The following is a 14,532-nucleotide window of genomic DNA, read 5'->3' as shown; positions in this document are numbered from 1 at the left end:
TCTCACACATAATGAATGAAGCCGTGGACCTCCTCCCCTTTAGATGGAAAGCATGTGATAAGAGGCCGTCTTTAGTGGCTTAGAAACAGACAGAAATTTAGAGGTTTAAAGATTATAAAGTATATTAATATATCAATGTTGATTTTGTGCAAAGCTGGGGAATGGGTAGTAAAGGAGTTACCTATCTTTTTAAACAATAACAATTCTGGTGTACTGTCCCTTTAAGGACCTAGTTTGTTTTTTTTTTTAAACATTGAGGCAAGAGTGAGAATTAGTATAAACTGCAATCTTGATCGATTCTACTGGAAATAGTTTGTAAGGCCACTGGTACAGAACTAGGAACTCTTTCAGGAAAAGGAGATGACCTGATTACCAAAAATACTGGCATCCACTGAAATACTTGTGGGTGAGAAAGTGATCCATTACATGGAGGGGTGATCAAAATGGGTATCAAAATATTACAACTTTAGCAGAACAATGGCACCATGCCTAACCTTTTGTGTTTCTATGTGCTTCTCTAAAATCTCTTGTTTTTTCTTCCTTACATCTTGCTGAAGTTTTAGAGCTTCCTGTGGGGGGGAAAATGAATATATTAACACCAAAACAAGAGCAGCGCATTATTTTAATATTAAAACAATTTCCATCTCTATGTATAATTATTTATTTGGAGTTGTCTTCAACTTTTATTCTGTTATCATATAGGTTTTAGATTCCCCAACTAACATTTGGGCAAGAAAAGCATATCTAGCAGAAATAGAAAGAATCACCTGTTTTTTCTTGTGAGCTTCAGTGATTTCAATTGCATTAGGATACTGTAGAGATTTATGCAAAGCCTTCAATGCTGCTGGATTATAAACTGTTTTTGTAAGACCTGTTGAAGTGGACAGCACCTGTTAAAACATAAAAGGTAATTCAAGAAAAAGAATATTACATTTACAAGTTACATTAAAGTCCATACAAAAAAAAAAAAATACACAATTCTCCATTACAGAATTGTAAAACATGAAGAATTGTCTCTTGCACTTTCCCCTATCCAAATGAAGCACACTCCCCGCTGCATTTTCATTTACTTTAAAAGGATGTTTGGTGTTTTTCTTTACACTTAAAGGGACACTAAAGTCAAAATTAAACTTGCATGTTTCAGATAGATCTTTCCAATTTAGGTCTATTATGAAATTGTACAATTTATTAGCACTATTTCTGAGGCACCAGCTCCTGCTAAACATGTGCAAGACATCAGTGTTTAAGCATATATGAGTCTGTGATTGGCTGATGGCTGTCACATAATACGGGTCCAGCAAGTGGAAAACAAAATGTATGCTTACCTGATAAATGTATTTCTTGACACGGTGAGTCCACAGATCATCTAATTACTATTGGGATATTAACCTCCTGGCCAGCAGGAGGCGGCAAAGAGCACCACAGCATAGCTGTTAAATATCACCTCCCTTCACTCCAACTCCAGTCATTCGACCGAAGTAAAGGAGAGAAAGGAAGCAACAAGGTGCAGAGGTGCCTGAGGTTTATAACATAACAAAAAAATACCCCGTCATCAAAAACAGGACGGGTTGTGGACTCACTGTGTCAAGAAATAAATAAATAAATCAGGTAAGCATAAATTTTGTTTTTTTTCTAATGACACAGTGAGTCCACAGATCATCTAATTACTATTGGGAATCAATACCCAAGCTAGAGGACACAGATAAGGGAGGGACAAGACAGGAAACCTAAACAGAAGGCACCACTGCTTGAAGAACCTTTCTCCCAAAGGAAGCCTCAGCCGAGGCAAAAGTATCAAACTTATAGAATTTTGAAAAAGTGTGTAGAGAGGACCAAGTTGCAGCCTTGCAAATCTGTTCCACAGAAGCTTCATTTTTTTTTTTAATGCCCAGGAAGAGGAAACAGCCCTCGTAGAATGAGCCATAACCTTCTCAGGAGGCTGCTGTCCAGCAGTTTCATAGGCGAAGCGAATTATACTCTTCAGCCACAAAGAAAGAGAAGTAGCCATAGCTTTCTGCTTCTTACGTTTTCCAGAGAAAACTACAAACAGAGCAGAAAACTGACGAAAAATGCAGGAAGAGTAAAAGCATCTCCGTGTGGGAGATTGCTAGTTGAAAGGACTGGGCTTGAACCAGAATGTCATCCAGATAAGGCACCACTGCAAAACCCTGTAACCGGAGCACTGCCAACAGAGATCCCAGAACCTTTGGAGCTGTAGCAAGTCCGAAGGGATGAGACACAAACTGAAAGTGTTTGTGGAGAAAGGCAAATCTCAGAAACTTGTGATGATCCCTGTGGATGGGAACATGAAGGTACGGATAGATCCCGAACACAACGTAAAAAACATCTTAAAAATAGGAGAAGGAGAAAAACCTCTCTCCCTTCCTTAACAACAATTTTTGTAGCCCGATCTGGTACGGGAAAACATTCCAGCATGGAAGGTACATCATAGTACTTGTTAAGTTTGCTAGATTTTTTAGGGTTGACAACCACAGTAGTGTCAGAGTCGTCCAGAGTAGCCAAAACCTCCTTGAGTAGTAAACGGAGGTGCTCTAGCTTAAACCTGAAGGATACAACTTCAGCATCAGAGGAAGGAATTACACTGTCAGAATCTGAGATCTCACCCTCAGATGCTACCGAAGAATCCTCCCCATCAGATCTATGAGAGGGAATATTCGGAATAGCCACGACCGAGTCAGACACCTTACGCACTGATTCTTTAGACTTCCTCTTGCGCTTTCCCTGTAGAATGGGAAAAGCAGACAACGCATCAGAAACTGCAGAAGACATGAGAAAAGCAATGTCTTGCAAGGAGACCCAAGCCGCAGCTTGAGAGGAAGCGCAGGGTACTGAATTAATGGGTACTAAAATTTGGGACACCTGAGGAGAAAAATGCGGCATATTTTGAACATTGTCAGAAGACTCCTGGACAGCATCCGTTTTAGACAATATTGTTTTAAAAAAAGTCTATACTTTAAAGTTCTCTCAACACGAGGAACAAAAAGGAATTGGTGGTTCAATATTAGCATTCAAACATAAAGGACATCTGTAATCTACAACAGAGTCTTTGTCTATCTTAACAGAATATAAATAATTAAATAATTAAATTATGAACAAATTTAATAAAGAAAAAATTTTACTGTCTCTTTAAATTTTAAAAAGAAACTGCTTTATTTTTGATGCAATGCAAAAAAGAAACTGCTTTATTTTTCGAATAAAAACAAAAATGTTACTGCTTTATTTTTCAAGATATGTGAAATAAAAACTTCTTAACACCTCAAACAGCCTCTACACCTCAGCTATAGCTTTGCTGAGGTGCCTGTTCTAGTAGGATATCTAAATAAAAATGGAGCCGTTTCATAAATGTCACGCTAGCAAATAACCGTTTGATTTGAAAAACGTTAAGATGCAGATCTCTCCTCCATATACAGGAAGTGAGAGAAAAATAAGTTTGCAACAGATACATTTTTACCTCACACAAGCCCTAATAAAACCACAAAAATGAGCCAAGTTCTCCTCAAGTCCCCAGTGTCTGCAAAACTGCCATATATAATCCCCCTTACAACACTAGGAGTAATGTATTAAATATCCCTGTTAGGGAAATAGTAAAGTGCCATGTTTTTTCCTTAAAGCTGCTTAAGAAAATAAATTAGCACTTACATCAATAAATCTGCCTGGCAGCAAGGCAGCTCACTAGGTTTGGAGAGGTCCTTAACCTCATATTGACCTGTGAAAAATAATAATAAGGGCAGCAACTTTTATTTAAATATGAGGGAGACGCAGTGAGAATTATGTCCCACAAGTTCCCTTTGCTTAAAAGCCACCAATGCTGAAATGGACTACAGCTACACCCCAAAGTAAAAACAGCACATACTTGTACAGCAAATAAAATAATAAAATCTTGATTGAAGAATCTTTCCAGCACCTAACTTTACCACTTCCTTAATGTAGGCAAAGAGAATGACTGGAGTTGGAGGGAAGGGAGGTGATATTTAAAGGGACAGTAAACCCAAAATGTTTCTTTCATGATTCAGGTAAAGAATACAATTTTAAACATTCCAATTTACTTCTATTATCCAATTTGCTTATTTTTTTAGATATCTTTTGTTGAAGAAATAGCAATGCACATGGGTGAGCCAATCACATGAGGCATCTATGTGCAGCCCCCAATCAGCAGCTACTGAGGCTATCTAGATATGCTTTTCAGCAAAGAATATCAAGAGAATTAAGCAAACTAAACAATAGAAGTAAATTAGAAAGTTTTTCAAAATTGCATTATCTTTCTAAATCGTGAAAGAAAAAAATGTGGGTTTCATGTCCCTTTAACAGCTTTGCTGTGGTGCTCTTTGCCGCCTCCTGCTGGCCAGAAGGGGAATATCCCAATAGTAATTAGATGATCTGTGGACTCACCGTGTCATTAGAAAGAAATATATTTTTAAATTTGTCAAAAAAACCCCAAAAAACTACTGCTTATTTAAAAGTTATAATTGCATTGTATTTTTATTATGCACTTGTTGATTATGCGTGCGCACACATGTCTTTAGCCATCTGGTAGCAGTTCTACCATGTTTATAGCAATGGTGGCAAATACTGATGCCATACATGCATGCTTCTAAGCTCCTATCGGCCTACCATGCAAATTTAGTAAGAGAAGTAAATTGGAAACTTCCAATCATTATCTGAATCCTGGACGTTTTTTATTTAACTGTCCCTTTAAATTAACAAAGGCTAAACATGTAAAGCTTTTCTAACAGATTAACACCTTGCTTGCTGCAATTGATTTATTAATGGCCAACCTGCACCACCATCGTGAATTATTTGGGGGTGCCAAACTAGACAGTTAATAAACAGTGACCAGACACGCAATAAATTTTAAAAAAATCTAGCCTGGTAGTTGAGAATTAACCCCATTCACTACTGAGAATTCCAGAGGAAAAACTTGCCCAAAACACCAAAGGATTTTTAGAATTTTTGCTCACTCCATTTAAATTGAAACCTTTTATTTTTTTTATTTACTTTTTAAAACTATATTATTTTTTTCTGGAGGCAACACAAGGTATTAAGCTAGGCCCCTTTTGGTATATTTTATGCCCTTGTTTCATAGCCGAATGCGATCATATTAAAATAAAAAAAACGTTAACTTTTTCACAAACTTTGTGTTTCTTACTGACTATATTTACATACAGCTTGTGCAGTTATAACATAAATGGATGTAAAACCTTCTCTGGGGTCCCCTTTGTCCAGAAGTAGCTGATATTGTATGGCTTTACCATTGCTTTTTGGTAATTAGAATGGCATTAATACTCAGAGTCTAAAATTCCTGGCAGTGAAGTGGTTAGTTAGCTGGCAAGGGTTATAGATATTCTAGTGTAAGGATTACCCTACCATCTCTCAAACAGCTCGCCCCCCTGCCACCTCCAAAATAGCTCTCTAACCCTCCCCTCCTAATGGCGTCCACCATCTTAGGTACTGGTAGCTGACTGCCAGTAGCCATTTTTGGTACAATTTTTTTTTCTGTAGTGTAGAAGTTCCCCCACACCCACAAACACATGCAGCCCCATCATTCCTGCGATTGTAGGAACCCACAACCCTAATTTATTTTATTTTCTGTTGTGTAGCATCCATACCCTCCCTTTCAAACTTTATTTCTGCAGTGTAGGGCCTCGCCCACTCCCTCCCTCTCCCTATGTGCCACCCACACGGCTCCCTCCTGTCACTTTACAGTTGAGACTGCTGGAGGTTCCTGAAGCGGCGATAGATAGAATATATATATATATACACACACACACATCATGCGGTACATGATGGGCTCATAACGTATATACAGTATACACGTCGTATTTGGTTAAGGCGTTAAATTAACACAGAATTGAATAATCCTAACCTTTTCAGTTGCTGTAGCATTGTGTTGTGTGATATATCCCAATCTCTCTTTTATGGATACTTTGGTCACATTCTACAAAAAAAAAAAAATACACAGATTGAATTTCAGATAATTTAACAAAAAATGCAGTCTAAACCATAGAAATTCGGAAAAGACACATGATTAAATACAAATACTACGAGGGATATGAAACAAAAATACATTTTGTGATTCAGACAGAGCACACCATTTTTAAAAAGTTTCCAATTTACTTCTATTATCAAATTTGCTTTGTTCCCATGATATTCTTTGTTGAAGAAAATAGTGCTGCCATCTAGTGCCCGTGCAAATGGGTAACATTTTTTTAAAACTGCTGCCATACAGTGCTCCAAAAATGGTAAGGCTCCTAAACTTACGTACTTGCTTTTCAACAAAGAAAACAAGAGAACTTAGAAAAACATGAGAATGAAGCAAATTAGATAATAGAAGTAAATTAGAAAGTTGTTTACAATAACATGATCTAGCTGAATCATGAAAATAATTGGGCTTAATTTTCCTTGAAACATCTGAAAAAGTACGGATTTTATTTTTTACAGTTTTCCTCTACTTTCAATACCAACTAATAAATCCTTTTGCTGATGAGCTGTTTTTGAGCTTTAAGATGATCACATTTAAAAAGGACGGTGTACACCAATTTTCATATAAATGCATGTAATAGACACTACTATAAAGGAGAATATGCACAGATACCGATCTAAAAAATCAGTTTAAAACATTGGAAAACTTGCTTACAAGCTCTCAGTTTAGCACTGTTGATGAGGTTAGGCTTGGACCGCAGAAAGAGCAGGCGCAGCCCCCACCCTGCATATGAAAAGACAGATTACACAAACAATAGCAGCAGGAATTGGTAGACTTGGGTCTACACCTGATCATTTGGGGCTTGGTTAGGAGTCTGAAAATCAGCACAATGTTAATTAAAAAAAAAAAAAAAAAAAAAAAGCAAAAACTATATATTGTTACAAAAACACTCCCACAAAAGCTAGAAAACAAAAAGTAGTAAAACAAAAATAGGAAAGTATAACATACCTGCAATTTTTCTGTGTTAGCACTTTGGGCCTCTGCTGGTTCAATGTTACTTGAGGGTACTGGACCAAGACGTTCTTTTACAGATTGTTTTATAAGAGATACATTTGGTGGCTGAGCTGTAAGCTGACCAACCTGTATATCAAACAAGAAGAATTTAATTACAATAACCTTGTAAAGATACTAAAGCATGAAAACTCCAAGAGTAGCACTACTCCCACAAAGTAAAACTCCCCAACCCTGTGATATTCACAACACATTTCAAACCAGAACATGAAGCCGCAGGGAAGGAAGCTTAACCAGACAGGAAAAGCCATACAATTACACTATTATGACCTATACGTTTTTAATAAAACTAACATGACTTGATTGCTCTTGTTTTTAATGAATAGATTGCATTAAACAGTATTACTTTTTTAAGTGTCTAAAAAATGCTCTGATCTTGCTTTGTATCTCACAAATATTTATGTGGAGTGGAAACATTTCCTGGAAATTTAAACATTTATTTATATACAGACACTTCTATGTGGCTCCTAACAATGTGTGTCTGGATAACCAGTTTGCTCTTAATTTTGCTAAATCTACTCTATGGTGTTAAATTATGCAACTTCCTTATCCATGCTGGTTCATAGTACGGTTGATTCCTTTTTAAGTTTGATACTACCAGTATGAAAATTATGCAGTTCAGATGTTTCATAATATTCTAGACACAAATAAGGACAGTTTTTAAGTGAGTAACTGGTTTTATGTTAGGTCCTTCTGACTGAGATCTCAACTGGATTTAGTTGACAATTTCCTTATACTTCTTGTGAGATAGTGATCTTACTTTGGCACTGCCTAGCTCTTTTGTTCGTATTGTAAATAGTACAAACTAACACTTTTTGTATTCGTTCCTTTATGTCCTTCACACAAAAACATAATTTATGCTTACCTGATAAATTTATTTCTCTTGTAGTGTATCCAGTCCACGGATCATCCATTACTTGTGGGATATTCTCCTTCCCAACAGGAAGTTGCAAGAGGATCACCCACAGCAGAGCTGCTATATAGCTCCTCCCCTCACTGCCATATCCAGTCATTTGACCGAAACAAGACGAGAAAGGAGAAACCATCGGGTGCAGTGGTGACTGTAGTTTAATTAAAATTTAGACCTGCCTTAAAAGGACAGGGCAGGCCGTGGACTGGATACACTACAAGAGAAATAAATTTATCAGGTAAGCATAAATTATGTTTTCTCTTGTTAAGTGTATCCAGTCCACGGATCATCCATTACTTGTGGGATACGAATACCAAAGCTAAAGTACACGGATGATGGGAGGGACAAGGCAGGAACTTAAACAGAAGGAACCACTGCCTGTAGAACCTCTCTCCCAAACACAGCCTCCGAAGAAGCAAAAGTGTCAAATTTGTAAAATTTTGAAAAGGTGTGAAGCGAAGACCAAGTCGCAGCCTTGCAAATCTGTTCAACAGAGGCCTCATTTTTAAAGGCCCAGGTGGAAGCCACAGCTCTAGTAGAATGAGCTGTAATCCTTTCAGGGGGCTGCTGTTCAGCAGTCTCATAGGCTAAGCGTATTATGATCCGAAGCCAAAAGGAGAGAGAGGTTGCCGAAGCTTTTTGACCTCTCCTCTGTCCACAGTAAACGACAAACAGGGCAGATGTTTGATGAAAATCTTTAGTAGCCTGTAAGTAAAACTTCAAGGCACGGACTACGTCCAGATTATGCAAAAGACTTTCCTTCTTTGAAGAAGGATTAGGACACAATGATGGAACAACAATCTCTTGATTGATATTCTTGTTAGAAACCACCTTAGGTAAAAACCCAGGTTTGCTACGCAGAACTACCTTGTCTGAATGAAAAATCAGATAAGGAGAATCACAATGTAAGGCAGATAACTCCGAGACTCTTCGAGCCGAGGAAATAGCCATCAAAAACAGAACTTTCCAAGATAAAAGTTTAATATCAATGGAATGGAGGGGTTCAAACGGAACTCCCTGAAGAACTTTAAGAACCAAGTTTAAGCTCCACGGGGGAGCAACAGTTTTAAACACAGGCTTAATCCTAACCAAAGCCTGACAAAATGCCTGGACGTCTGGAAATTCTGCCAGACGCTTGTGCAAAAGAATAGACAGAGCAGAGATCTGTCCTTTTAAAGAACTAGCTGATAAGCCTTTGTCCAAACCCTCTTGGAGAAAGGACAATATCCTAAGAATCCTAACCTTACTCCATGAGTAACTCTTGGATTCACACAAATAAAGATATTTTTCTAAATATAGGAGGTGGGGAAAAGGGCACACCGGGTCTATCCCACTCCTTACTAATAATTTCTGTAAGCCTTTTAGGTATAGGAAAAACATCAGTACACACCGGCACCGCATAGTATCTATCCAGCCTACACAATTTCTCTGGAATTGCAACTGTGTTACAGTCATTCAGAGCAGCTAATACCTCCCCAAGCAATACACAGAGGTTCTCAAGCTTAAACTTAAAATTAGAAATCTCTGAATCAGGTTTCCCCGAGTCAGAGATGTCACCCACAGACTGAAGCTCTCCGTCCTCATGTTCTGCATACTGTGACGCAGTATCAGACATGGCTCTAACAGCATTTGCGCGCTCTGTATCTCTCCTAACCCCAGAGCTATCGCGCTTGCCTCTTAATTCAGGCAATCTAGATAATACCTTTGACAGAGTATTATTCATGATTGCAGCCATGTCCTGCAAGGTAATCGCTATGGGCGTCCCTGATGTAATTGGCGCCATATTAGCGTGCGTCCCCTGAGCGGGAGGAGAAGGGTCTGACACGTGGGGAGAGTTAGTCGGCATAACTTCCCCCTCGACAGAACCCTCTGGTGATAATTCTTTTATAGATAAAGACTGATCTTTACTGTTTAAGGTGAAATCAATACATTTAGTACACATTCTCCTATGGGGCTCCACCATGGCTTTCAAACATAATGAACAAGTAGGTTCCTCTGTGTCAGACATGTTTAAACAGACTAGCAATGAGACTAGCAAGCTTGGAAAACACTTTAAAACAAGTTTACAAGCAATATAAAAAAACGTTACTGCACAAATTTTCCCAAATTTTGAAATAACAGTGAAAAAATGCAGTTACACTAACAAAAATTTTTCAGTGTATGTAATAAGTTAAAGCATTGCACCCACTTGCAAATGGATGATTAACCCCTTAATACCAAAAACGGAATAACAAATGACAAAAACGTTTTTTAAACAGTCACACCAACTGCCACAGCTCTACTGTGGCTTTTTACCTCCCTCAATACGACTTTTGAAGCCTTTTGAGCCCTTCAGAGAAGTCCTGGATCATGCAGGAAGAAGCTGGATGCCTGTGTCCGTAATTTTTGCTGTGCAAAAAAACGCTAAAATAGGCCCCTCCCACTCATATTACAAAAGTGGGAAGCCTCAGGGAACTGTTTCTAGGCAAAATTCAAGCCAGCCATGTGGAAAAAACTAGGCCCCAATAAGTTTTATCACCAAACATATATAAAAACAGAATTTATGTTTACCTGATAAATTACTTTCTCCAACGGTGTGTCCGGTCCACGGCGTCATCCTTACTTGTGGGATATTCTCCTCCCCAACAGGAAATGGCAAAGAGCCCAGCAAAGCTGGTCACATGATCCCTCCTAGGCTCCGCCTACCCCAGTCATTCGACCGACGTTAAGGAGGAATATTTGCATAGGAGAAACCATATGATACCGTGGTGACTGTAGTTAAAGAAAATAAATTATCAGACCTGATTAAAAAACCAGGGCGGGCCGTGGACCGGACACACCGTTGGAGAAAGTAATTTATCAGGTAAACATAAATTCTGTTTTCTCCAACATAGGTGTGTCCGGTCCACGGCGTCATCCTTACTTGTGGGAACCAATACCAAAGCTTTAGGACACGGATGATGGGAGGGAGCAAATCAGGTCACCTAGATGGAAGGCACCACGGCTTGCAAAACCTTTCTCCCAAAAATAGCCTCAGAAGAAGCAAAAGTATCAAACTTGTAAAATTTGGTAAAAGTGTGCAGTGAAGACCAAGTCGCTGCCCTACATATCTGATCAACAGAAGCCTCGTTCTTGAAGGCCCATGTGGAAGCCACAGCCCTAGTGGAATGAGCTGTGATTCTTTCGGGAGGCTGCCGTCCGGCAGTCTCGTAAGCCAATCTGATGATGCTTTTAATCCAAAAAGAGAGAGAGGTAGAAGTTGCTTTTTGACCTCTCCTTTTACCGGAATAAACAACAAACAAGGAAGATGTTTGCCTAAAATCCTTTGTAGCATCTAAATAGAATTTTAGAGCGCGAACAACATCCAAATTGTGCAACAAACGTTCCTTCTTCGAAACTGGTTTCGGACACAGAGAAGGTACGATAATCTCCTGGTTAATGTTTTTGTTAGAAACAACTTTTGGAAGAAAACCAGGTTTAGTACGTAAAACCACCTTATCTGCATGGAACACCAGATAAGGAGGAGAACACTGCAGAGCAGATAATTCTGAAACTCTTCTAGCAGAAGAAATTGCAACCAAAAACAAAACTTTCCAAGATAATAACTTAATATCAACGGAATGTAAGGGTTCAAACGGAACCCCCTGAAGAACTGAAAGAACTAAGTTGAGACTCCAAGGAGGAGTCAAAGGTTTGTAAACAGGCTTGATTCTAACCAGAGCCTGAACAAAGGCTTGAACATCTGGCACAGCTGCCAGCTTTTTGTGAAGTAACACAGACAAGGCAGAAATCTGTCCCTTCAAGGAACTTGCAGATAATCCTTTTTCCAATCCTTCTTGAAGGAAGGATAGAATCTTAGGAATCTTAACCTTGTCCCAAGGGAATCCTTTAGATTCACACCAACAGATATATTTTTTCCAAATTTTGTGGTAAATTTTTCTAGTTACAGGCTTTCTGGCCTGAACAAGAGTATCAATAACAGAATCTGAGAACCCTCGCTTCGATAAGATCAAGCGTTCAATCTCCAAGCAGTCAGCTAGAGTGAGACCAGATTCGGATGTTCGAACGGACCTTGAACAAGAAGGTCTCGTCTCAAAGGTAGCTTCCATGGTGGAGCCGATGACATATTCACCAGATCTGCATACCAAGTCCTGCGTGGCCACGCAGGAGCTATCAAGATCACCGACGCCCTCTCCTGATTGATCCTGGCTACCAGCCTGGGGATCAGAGGAAACGGCGGGAATACATAAGCTAGTTTGAAGGTCCAAGGTGCTACTAGTGCATCTACTAGAGTCGCCTTGGGATCCCTGGATCTGGACCCGTAGCAAGGAACTTTGAAGTTCTGACGAGAGGCCATCAGATCCATGTCTGGAATGCCCCACAGTTGAGTGATTTGGGCAAAGATTTCCGGATGGAGTTCCCACTCCCCCGGATGCAATGTCTGACGACTCAGAAAATCCGCTTCCCAATTTTCCACTCCTGGGATGTGGATTGCAGACAGGTGGCAGGAGTGAGTCTCCGCCCATTGAATGATTTTGGTCACTTCTTCCATCGCCAGGGAACTCCTTGTTCCCCCCTGATGGTTGATGTACGCAACAGTCGTCATGTTGTCTGATTGAAACCGTATGAACTTGGCCCTCGCTAGCTGAGGCCAAGCCTTGAGAGCCTTGAATATCGCTCTCAGTTCCAGAATATTTATCGGTAGAAGAGATTCTTCCCGAGACCAAAGACCCTGAGCTTTCAGGGATCCCCAGACCGCGCCCCAGCCCATCAGACTGGCGTCGGTCGTGACAATGACCCACTCTGGTCTGCGGAAGGTCATCCCTTGTGACAGGTTGTCCAGGGACAGCCACCAACGGAGTGAGTCTCTGGTCCTCTGATTTACTTGTATCTTCGGAGACAAGTCTGTATAGTCCCCATTCCACTGACTGAGCATGCACAGTTGTAATGGTCTTAGATGAATGCGCGCAAAAGGAACTATGTCCATTGCCGCTACCATCAAACCTATCACTTCCATGCACTGCGCTATGGAAGGAAGAGGAACGGAATGAAGTATCCGACAAGAGTTTAGAAGTTTTGTTTTTCTGGCCTCTGTCAGAAAAATCCTCATTTCTAAGGAGTCTATTATTGTTCCCAAGAAGGGAACCCTTGTCGACGGAGATAGAGAACTCTTTTCCACGTTCACTTTCCATCCGTGAGATCTGAGAAAGGCCAGGACGATGTCCGTGTGAGCCTTTGCTTGAGGAAGGGACGACGCTTGAATCAGAATGTCGTCCAAGTAAGGTACTACAGCAATGCCCCTTGGTCTTAGCACCGCTAGAAGGGACCCTAGTACCTTTGTGAAAATCCTTGGAGCAGTGGCTAATCCGAAAGGAAGCGCCACGAACTGGTAATGCTTGTCCAGGAATGCGAACCTTAGGAACCGATGATGTTCCTTGTGGATAGGAATATGTAGATACGCATCCTTTAAATCCACCGTGGTCATGAATTGACCTTCCTGGATGGAAGGAAGAATTGTTCGAATGGTTTCCATTTTGAACGATGGAACCTTGAGAAACTTGTTTAAGATCTTGAGATCTAAGATTGGTCTGAACGTTCCCTCTTTTTTGGGAACTATGAACAGATTGGAGTAGAACCCCATCCCTTGTTCTCCTAATGGAACAGGATGAATCACTCCCATTTTTAACAGGTCTTCTACACAATGTAAGAATGCCTGTCTTTTTATGTGGTCTGAAGACAACTGAGACCTGTGGAACCTCCCCCTTGGGGGAAGCCCCTTGAATTCCAGAAGATAACCTTGGGAGACTATTTCTAGTGCCCAAGGATCCAGAACATCTCTTGCCCAAGCCTGAGCGAAGAGAGAGAGTCTGCCCCCCACCAGATCCGGTCCCGGATCGGGGGCCAACATTTCATGCTGTCTTGGTAGCAGTGGCAGGTTTCTTGGCCTGCTTTCCCTTGTTCCAGCCTTGCATTGGTCTCCAAGCTTGCTTGGCTTGAGAAGTATTACCCTCTTGCTTAGAGGACGTAGCACTTTGGGCTGGTCCATTTCTACGAAAGGGACGAAAATTAGGTTTATTTTTGGCCTTGAAAGGCCGATCCTGAGGAAGGGCGTGGCCCTTAACCCCAGTGATATCAGAGATAATCTCTTTCAAGTCAGGGCCAAACAGCGTTTTCCCCTTGAAAGGAATGTTAAGTAGTTTGTTCTTGGAAGACGCATCAGCTGACCAAGATTTCAACCAAAGCGCTCTGCGCGCCACAATAGCAAACCCAGAATTCTTAGCCGCTAACCTAGCCAATTGCAAAGTGGCGTCTAGGGTGAAAGAATTAGCCAATTTGAGAGCACTGATTCTGTCCATAATCTCCTCATAAGGAGGAGAATCACTATCGACCGCCTTTACTAGCTCATCGAACCAGAAACACGCGGCTGTAGTGACAGGGACAATGCATGAAATTGGTTGTAGAAGGTAACCCTGCTGAACAAACATCTTTTTAAGTAAACCTTCTAATTTTTTATCCATAGGATCTTTGAAAGCACAACTATCTTCTATGGGTATAGTGGTGCGTTTGTTTAAAGTGGAAACCGCTCCCTCGACCTTGGGGACTGTCTGCCATAAGTCCTTTCTGGGGTCGA

At 40.3% G+C, this 14,532-nt stretch overlaps 1 protein-coding gene across 1 annotated transcript in view; it reads right to left on the bottom strand.

The window, feature by feature from the left end:
• The window catches only part of LOC128643912 (RNA-binding protein 26), a gene marked incomplete at both ends in the record, with an annotated part of 61,805 nt that overhangs the window by 28,872 nt on the left and 18,401 nt on the right, over positions 1-14,532 (bottom strand). Inside the window, 4 exons of the mRNA XM_053696682.1 lie at positions 495-569; positions 768-890; positions 5,885-5,956; positions 6,950-7,081. Coding sequence (XP_053552657.1) covers positions 495-569; positions 768-890; positions 5,885-5,956; positions 6,950-7,081 — 402 coding nt within the window. The remainder of the gene's footprint in view (positions 1-494; positions 570-767; positions 891-5,884; positions 5,957-6,949; positions 7,082-14,532) is intronic.

The sequence above is a fragment of the Bombina bombina genome, unplaced genomic scaffold (assembly GCF_027579735.1).
Source record: "Bombina bombina isolate aBomBom1 unplaced genomic scaffold, aBomBom1.pri scaffold_1285, whole genome shotgun sequence".
NCBI classification, from domain to species: Eukaryota; Metazoa; Chordata; class Amphibia; order Anura; family Bombinatoridae; genus Bombina; species Bombina bombina.
Note: the sequence above shows the minus strand (reverse complement) of the source record. Positions and strands in the feature narration are given on the sequence as shown.